Genomic DNA, 8,887 nt, shown 5'->3' with positions numbered 1-8,887 from the left:
CCGGAGTCTTACATGGTCGTTAACTTCAGGGCCCGTGGGGTTAGTCGTGGTGCGCGCAAGCTGGCCCGGACACCCACGTTAATCTAAAAAAAAAAATAACAGTTTAGCTTTATATTTATAAGAAATTCAAAAATTTATATGTTATTTAAGAATAATTTTAGAAGTTCAATCAATCAAATCCCTATTTGATTATTTTAGGACTAGAATTATAATTCCTTAATTAAATACATTTTAGTCTTTTTTTTTTTAAAATTCTTCCAACTCACAATGTTTCCATTTAGAGTAAAAATATATTTTAACTGAGATTTGCTATCATCAATATTTGATTGAGAATTAACATCTAAATAATCATGAATTTCTAGTTCATTTCCTTTAAAGACTAGAAAAATTATAATGCATGTATATGTGTATATTAATATCCGAGTAACACTTATATGAATTCCAATAACTCTCTTTATTATAGTATATTGTGATGTTTATATTATATGCTTCGAATTTTGAGAGGGTACAAAGTCATGCATGTCTTTGCTCATGATCATGAATTAGAATTAGAAAGGTCTTTTTGGAATGTTATTTTTCGGCCTCTTTCTTCCTTGATGGAGAACTAAAGGTAGGCAGGCACATGAGTTCCATTTAGGGCGGTGAACGATAAAAAAGAATATATTCTATAGAAAAAAAAAAAAAGGATCTTTCCTATTGTTGACTTTTTAGTGAGCACTCAATTATGCTGGGAACAGTTGAACTTGCATTTCTAAAATCATTTAGCAATATTAGTGCTTTCCAGCCAAACATGTATAGCTCAAGATTTCTTCCTCTGGATTAGGTTTGGTTAATGTTTTATACAGAAAAATACATATAAAAATATATTTAATCTGAGAAATAAAAAAATTATCTCTAAAACAATTTTGTTTATATACATTATGTTTGGTTAATGTTTTAGATAGAATAAATGTATATATAATGAGCAAAAATGTATTTAATTAATAGATAAAGAAAAAAATATAAAATAAATCTATCTCTATAACAATTTTAAATTAATTTTTTGTTTTAAAAAAGGAAAGACATAGGACATGTCTCCCGTGTCTCTTTTTTTTTTTTATACTATAGTTTTATAATATACATTCTTTCATACAAAGATTAATAATATTTCTCTGTTACATATTTAAGATTCATCATTTGTGGGAAGTGACTAATTTTTTTTTTGTTCTTTATTTTTTTGAAGAGATGTACATTTATTAACCATGAGCATACACAAACACATTTACAATCTCTATATCCAGCAATAGCAGATTACATAGCAAAGACAATCAAGAGAGAAAAAAAAAATACATAATGGAACAGATTTGTTTTTATTTGAAAGATAATGATTTGTTAAAACTGTGAAATATTTTATCAAATTTATTTATTTTGTATTAATTTAATATTTAATGAAATCACGGTATTTTTTTTTTAAAAAAAGGGGGAACCAACTTGGGTCCCACAGAAAGCCGATCACCGCCAATCAAGCGACAAATTATGAGTAAACAAGATTCCTTAACAAACATTAACTAATGATAATATAAGACGTGTCAGGGTAGTGTGGTCAAATTCCTCCCACAGTCCCATGTTTCTTGCTTTCACACAAGTTCGCCACTCCTCTGGTGAAAGCCCACAATAATATACAATAGGTTTAATTTTCAGAGGAATTATATATATATATATATATATATCAAGTTTTTAATTTATTTTCTTATAAGATTGTTTTCCAAATTAACTGCTAGTGATGAGGATTGAAATCTTACATATGATATAATGAGATTTTTTTTTAATTGTTTTTTATGAATCTTCTATTATTAGCATAGGTGATTTGTTTTATTTTCTTATATATCATCTGATTTGTTTTTTATTTTGATTTTTTTCTATATATACACACACACACATTCCCTGACGACAAGAACATATCCATGCAGTGTAATGAGAGATAAAAATCTCGAATTTTGTTTGGTGAATTTATTATCACAAATCTAACTATTTTCCAATGTAATAATTTTTAGGGTCAATTATTTCCTATTTGAGTCACATAATTAATATCATTGCTATATTTTAGTAATCCAGTCAATGTTTTACTTTAGAAGAAACAATCTATTATTTGTTTGTTTCTTCTTTTTTTCAAAATTGAGGTTCGATATTTATCTCTTGCATGCAAAACATATTCTTTTTCTTTCTTTAGAATAAAATCTTTATGTCAAGAATCTCAATTGATATATATATATATAGAACCTTATATATAAGTTTCCGATAAAACAAAAAAGAAAAGAAAAGAATAAAAACCCATGATAGAAAATGCAACTTTAATTTGTTACTTATTTAATTCCTTTTATTTTGGAGGGAAGCACGTAATTCGATAAATTTGTGACAACCTTAGATGCCTTTTAGCCGCTAATTTTTGGGGTCAGGTTTTTGCCCTTCAAGGCCCGTGACATCCCCAAACAACAACGATGAATTAATCAAGGAATCCTTTTTTATATAATTTTTTGCTTCCATAGAATTCAAAACTATTCCGTTTTGGTCCTCTAGTTCTCAATTTTGTTACTTAACCTTTATGTTTTCATAGATTTTTCTATGATAGCATCTCTTAGTTGATAGCTCGAATAAGGTAATCGCATGTCCACTTTAAAATTATTTCTTTTCAAGAGTTTATATTGTAAAGGAAAGAAAAGAAATAATAAAAAATTAACAAAAAAAAAGAAGAAAAAGAAAAAAAAGAAGAAGAAGAAGAAGAGGGATGTTCTTTGTAGAACGGATTCAAGCTTCTCAATATTTTTAAATTAGACTAGTTATAATATTAGTTTTGTCTTTGATTTTTTCAATCAAACATGTTTAATATTTTAAAAAATACATAAATTTATTCTAAAATTATAATGGATACAAATATATCTCATGTTAATTATATCTTTGATTTTTTTAATCCAATATATTTTTGTATGTTTTGTATATATTACTTATATTTTGAAACAATAACTACACGCAATCTAGAGGCTAAAGAGATGACATGGTAAAAATACAAAGAAGAAGGACTAAAATGAAAAGGTATAAAATTATAAGGGGTCAAAGAGTAGTTTTACCCTTTGTTTATTCCTATATAAATTCCTTTTGTGAAAGTGAATGTTTTTAGTCGAATGAGTGTCGGCTGGCTGTCCAGCCTTGTGTTCTCTGCTCAGCAAACAAAATAAAAGAAAGAAGTCGAAGAATTTCTCAGGCCAAACAGTTGGCTGGAGCAACTCTCTCCTCTTCTTCTCCCATTCTCTTGCTTAGAAAGCCAATGCACTTCTACTGAACTGCTTGCTGGGTTTCTTTCGCTCACATTCTCTCTTTTCCTTGCTTCTCTCATCACCCACCGAACAGCAAAGGTTAGTAATGATCGCCGCTTCTTCTTCTTCTTCTTCTTCTTGTTTTTTTTTACCACTGTGCTTTTTAATTTAACTAAAAATGATACAACTGTGTCTATGTCACGATAGTGACTGTTAAGTTATATAATAGTATATATAAAAAACCTATTTCAACTCAAAAGACATATGGAAGTTTTACTCATGGTTAAAGAAGAGAAGAGTGATTCAGCATTGTAGTTTTGAATCTAATAATGGAAATTATGCTGCTTGATCTGTTCATGATATATTTTATATTCATGGTTATTTTCTTTTTACATGTTTTTTTTTTTGAAAAAAAAAAAAGAAGAAACTTTGAGGGAATCATTGGTGGTCCGGAAATTCTAAAGCTGAAAGCAATAGAAAAGATTGGAACTTTATTGGTTGCCACTAGATTTTGCGGTGTCTTTATCTTTATATTCAATGCATATGGGGTGGTCAGTTTTTATATGTTTGTCAGGTTGCCCCATTCTCTGTTTTTACTTATTTATTTTTACAATCTTAGCACTAAAAATGACAGAACCCATGGTTTCTTTTATAATATTTAAAGATTCTCTGATCATGGGAGTTCACATTTCCATCTTGTGTTGCTAGATTATGTTGTATTATTGTATAATTAAATGTCTGTTCCTTGATAATTCCCACTGCCATTCCCTGTTTTCTTTTTTCGCTTTTGGCTTCTTTTCTCTTTGCATCACTTCTTTGTGTCAACCTGTGTTCATACTGTGTAATTGCTGTTTGCCATGTGCAGAATGGTAGATTCAAGATTAGGCCACTGGTTAAAACTCCTGGTTTCTCTGATGTTATTGCTGAAAACACAAGGGCTTTATGTAGGAATTACTTACGTAAAGAGTGCAGTGGCCAAAGGAGCTGGTTAGGAATTACAATACTCTGATTGAATTCAATTATTTATTGCATTGCCTTTTTTTCAATTACAAATTTATAATTTTTTTGGTTCACTTGGAAACAATACTTGTTTCTGCAGTTTGTTTGGATGGAAGCCCGCCGGCTTACCACTGGGATAAAGGGTCTGGTACAGGCATTAATAGTTGGTTGATACATTTTGAGGTTTGTGTTCTTGTCTTGGTCCACTTGATAATTTCTTACGCCAATAAAATGAAGCTGTTACTGGTTAGGGGCCTGCTTTTGATTACAGGCAAGTTTGTTTTGGTTTTTGATGAAAGGGACGTGAGCATTTAGTTGTATGAATCAGATAATATGAGTAGTCGACAGATTGAGGAAATCCAGTTTTACACGTCTAGAATGGCTTGAACTGTTTATACTTCATTTCACCTTGTTTAAGATGCCTTGTGCTTGTGATATTAAGGGAGGAGGATGGTGCAACAATGTCACGAGCTGCCTTTCCCGTAAGAAAACTCATTTAGGTTCATCGAAGCTAATGGGACAGCAAATTGCTTTCTCAGGGATTATGAACAACAAGCGGCCGTTTAATCCAGGTGTGGCCAAATATTTCATTATCTGAGACCTTGATATTGAATTTGAGTAGCATGGTATTTGCAGACAGGTTATTGATTAGTTTTGTCTGAATTTGCAGATTTTTACAATTGGAATAGAGTTAAGATCAGATACTGTGATGGGTCATCGTTTACCGGTGATGTGCAGGCAGTCAATCCTGTAAGTTAATAAAAAAAAAATTGAGCAGGAACCATTTTAGAATTTCAAGGTTTCATTTTTAATCAGAAACAATTTGATCAGGCTACTAATCTTCACTTCAGAGGAGCTAGGATTTGGCTTGCTGTCATTGAGGATCTATTACCAAAAGGATTGAAAAATGCTGAAAACGTAAGATACATTTGATAATCTGTTAGCATCTTTCTCTTTTGACCTAACTTTCTCTGTAACTTGTTTAGTCATCTCCGAACAGGCTCTTCTTTCTGGCTGTTCAGCTGGTGGATTGGCTTCCATTTTGCATTGCGACAGTTTCCGTGCACTCCTACGTATGGGCACTAAAGTAAAATGCCTTTCAGATGCTGGTTATTTTATCAAAGTGTAAGCTCATTGATATGACCTATTTCAGAAACCTATGCCGGTATCTTAATATTCTTTTGAAATCTTACAACGAAAGTATTTTGTAACAGGAAGGATGTCTCCGGAGCCCCGCATGTGCAGACCTACTTCAATGAAATTGTGACATTACATGTACTGTCCTTGGATTTTCTTATTCCTTTTAATGTAGATTTGACAGGAGCAGATGAAGACTTGCTATTTTTCTTTTTCAGGGATCTGCAAAAAATCTGCCCCTGTCCTGCACTTCAATGCTGAAACCCTCATTTGTAAGCGTTCTCTTGCTGATATTGTTTTTTGTCTTCATCGTTTCGTATACAGTCTTGCTGATACTTCTCAAAAATTTACAGTGTTTCTTCCCACAATATGTGGCTCCACAAGTACGAACACCACTTTTCATTCTTAATGCAGCCTACGATTCATGGCAGGTTAGCACACATCTGGTTCTCCGTAAACAATTACTTTTCATTGAACAGAAAGCAGGTTTATCTTTTATGTTACTCAGTACTGTTAGATGGTCTCCATATCCATTATGTGGTGAAGGGGGCTTATATACTGGAAAGATTCATGTCTTCTTATGCAACACACGCCTATTTTTGAGAGATGAAATTCATTAAATGACTGGAAGGTTTTCTTTCATTCCAAGTAGTGTAAACATATCTGCTGTGTTGTGGATATGGAGACGATTTTCAGAGTATTCTCTATGTCTGGAGCACTTTCTCTTCATTAAAATTAATTCATATTTTATTTATGCTTTATATTTCTCCTTGGATATCTTATTCCTAATTCGTGTTGTATTTATTTCAGATAAGAAACATTTTGGCACCGAGTATTGCTGATCCCCTTGGCGTCTGGAAGAGCTGCAAGCTAGACATAAACAACTGCTCACCTCTTCAACTCAAATCTATGCAAGGTGACTGGAAGCAACTTAATTTAGACACTCAAGCAATCCTCTGAACTTACTTTTCAATTTTTTTTTTTTTAATTACAAACCACGTTTAAAGACTTCAAAATTTAACGTTAAAAACTGTGTCACCATCAAGAACAGCAAAAACAGATCAATTGTTGTACAAACATTCATCAACTGAGCTGAAAACACTTTGATGATTAGTGGTTGAAACTCTTAAACATTCCTATATCAGAACTTTCAGACATCTGTGCTAATCTTCTCCCAGTCAACAGAGAGTAATCATAGATAGCATTCATTCAAAACAACTAGTGGTTGGGAATTTTTTTTCAAGGATTTCATTGTGGGTTTATTTTTCAGATTTTAGGTTGCAGTTTCTGAATGCATTGAAAACATCAACCAACTCTTCATCTAGAGGATTGTATATAGACTCTTGCTATGCCCACTGCCAAACTGAAACACAAGAGAAATGGTTCATGGAAGACTCCCCAGTGCTTGGTAAAAAGGTAAGAGACTGCAAGGTTTCTCCTCATTATCAGTCCTCTCCTACTGTGCATACATCAGTAATATTTTTGCTGCAGCTCATTCTTCTTTTAATCTAGCTTAAAAGATTGATTTCTTTTCTGTTTTCTAAAATCATACTATTTTGCAGAAAATTGCAAAGGCAGTTGGAGATTGGTTTTATGATCGGAATCCATTCCAAAAGATTGATTGTCCTTACCCTTGCAATCCATCTTGCCAAAACAGTGGTTTGGCTCCACCAAACAACCCAGAAGTATAGATTTATTTCTTCAAACCACATATTTCTTTTCATTAGTCACCATTTTAGCAGAGATAGAGCTTAAACAAGCTAATAGAAAATTATGATTAATTAAGGCTTCTGAATAAGCAAAAGTCACCACTGCACTCAACCTATGTGCGCTGGGTGTCTCCCATCATTGTTAGTGTATTCAAATTCAATTATTACTCAAAACAAAATCATTCTTTTCTCAATGGAGAAACAGCAGTATATGATTTTACTAGATTATGTTTTTGTGATTTGCAGCTTTTGCATAAAAAATTCCAAACTCTACGACTTATCACAGAGCTCTCTCCCTCCAAAATCTAATACTTATCCTTGAAAGTCCCAGCTCTCTTTCACAGGCGTTCTCATCTCTTAAAGTAACCTAAAGGAATCTGTAAGCACAAAACTGGGAAGAAACCACCATGGAACATTACTTTCATTTGCCAAATTAAAAAGTAACAAGAAATGAAACTGGAAAATCAAGACCGTATCAGTATTACATATAAGCTCACATGTAAAAATATCCAGAGAAATACATTTAACCTGTTAAGGAAATTTCACGCGTAAGAAAAGGGACAAAGGAATGGCATGGTTCATATATTGATGGTTTGCTTTTGCAGAAGAAACCGCCAAACGGGTCTGCAGCATCAGTCAATATGAGTACGTTATTGTGCGGGTTACTAATGCTAATGGGAGTGATGTTGCCATGAGAATCAGTTTGTGAAAGATGAAATCAAGTAAGCACAAATCAAAGAGTAAAATTCAAGCACGGAAAGGTTGCTTTGCAGCTACTGAGTCTGCTACATGTCTTGAATTTCAGGTACATAAACACTAGCTTTCTTTTGTGGTTGCAATTGAGGACAGGAGTTACATGTGTTAATTTGCCATGGAAACTTATCTTTTAGGTTTCTTTATGGTTAAGGAAGAAGTTGATGCTGACTCACAAAGGAAATCCACTGGAAGACAGCAGTTCCCGGATGATGATGTAATGGCAGCAACAACCCAAACAAAGCTGATTAAGTGGAGGGGACATCTATCTACTTTACATCAGCGCTCGTCCTCTGGAATTTTCTTCCTTTGCTTTTATGTTGCAGTAGGCTTCAACAAGTTTTATTCCAATTCCTAATTCTATTATTTGATTACCAGAATTCAACCTTTTTTTACTTTGTTCAGTTGTTTGTAGCTTTGTACTTAGGCTCGTTGGTGTGAGCTAACATAGTTTAGTTGATAAAAACTAGTTTACAGTAATGCAATATGCTGCTCAACATGACAAAAAATATCTTGGCCGTAGCATTGTTATTAAACATGTTTTGCACCTCAACCTTAGATCCAACTTTTTATCTAGTCTTGATTTAAGATTAAATCATGTAAATGTAAATGTTAGCTTGATGTGATCTAAAAACAATTCCACTAGCCAGTAAAAAAAAATTTAAGAATGAAATTAATAAAAAAAAACCTTTTTTTTTAATTTATTGAGCTCGATTAAACTACGTAAAAATTATTTTGATATGACTTAGAAAATTTAACTAGTCTAAACACAATTTAACTAACCAGAAAAAAAAAAGTTTAAAAATAAAATTAAAAAAAAAAAGATAAACTTAATAGAAAAAACTTCCCACCTGATTCTTAGTACAGGTTTAAAATTGGTTGGTTTTAAAGTGAACCAAATTATTGTTAACGAAGGTAAAGGAAGAAAAATGAAATTGTAAGAAAAGAGGGGAATGAAAGGAAAAGAGTGGGGAGAGACTTCACTGTTCATGGCTCCAC

The 8,887-nt window shown here is 32.3% G+C and overlaps 1 protein-coding gene across 6 annotated transcripts; it reads left to right on the top strand.

The window, feature by feature from the left end:
* The first annotated feature begins 3,145 nt into the window (after nt 1-3,145).
* LOC105128479 (uncharacterized) lies at nt 3,146-8,360 on the top strand. 6 transcript variants are annotated; one of them, XM_011030181.1, is made up of 15 exons: nt 3,146-3,389; nt 4,156-4,277; nt 4,390-4,472; nt 4,732-4,861; nt 4,960-5,039; nt 5,121-5,207; nt 5,290-5,414; nt 5,504-5,564; nt 5,645-5,698; nt 5,780-5,857; nt 6,237-6,342; nt 6,697-6,842; nt 6,989-7,111; nt 7,741-7,940; nt 8,026-8,360. In XM_011030181.1, exons 2-14 carry the CDS (start codon nt 4,157-4,159, stop codon nt 7,828-7,830), a joined length of 1,284 nt encoding a protein of 427 aa, XP_011028483.1. In that variant the 5' UTR covers nt 3,146-3,389; nt 4,156; the 3' UTR covers nt 7,831-7,940; nt 8,026-8,360. The 6 variants fall into 6 exon arrangements, with proteins under 6 accessions (XP_011028483.1, XP_011028481.1, XP_011028480.1 ...); XM_011030179.1 differs by lacking the exon at nt 3,146-3,389 and adding an exon at nt 3,571-3,864 and having other exon boundaries at nt 8,047-8,360; XM_011030178.1 differs by lacking the exon at nt 3,146-3,389 and adding an exon at nt 3,571-3,864 and having other exon boundaries at nt 8,043-8,360.
* The last annotated feature ends 527 nt before the right edge of the window (nt 8,361-8,887 follow it).

Source organism: Populus euphratica, unplaced genomic scaffold, assembly GCF_000495115.2.
Source record: "Populus euphratica unplaced genomic scaffold, PopEup_1.0 scaffold14.1, whole genome shotgun sequence".
NCBI classification, from domain to species: Eukaryota; Viridiplantae; Streptophyta; class Magnoliopsida; order Malpighiales; family Salicaceae; genus Populus; species Populus euphratica.
Note: the sequence above shows the minus strand (reverse complement) of the source record. Positions and strands in the feature narration are given on the sequence as shown.

Excerpts from the sequence above, each read along its gene's own strand:
- LOC105128479 (XM_011030179.1), top strand. The coding sequence starts at position 3,620 with ATGGAAATTATGCTGCTTGATCTGTTCATGATATATTTTATATTCATG. Across the intron at positions 5,858-6,236 it reads CAGCCTACGATTCATGGCAG|ATAAGAAACATTTTGGCACC; the intron begins GTTAGCACACAT and ends TATTTATTTCAG. Across the intron at positions 6,343-6,696 it reads TCAACTCAAATCTATGCAAG|ATTTTAGGTTGCAGTTTCTG; the intron begins GTGACTGGAAGC and ends TTTATTTTTCAG.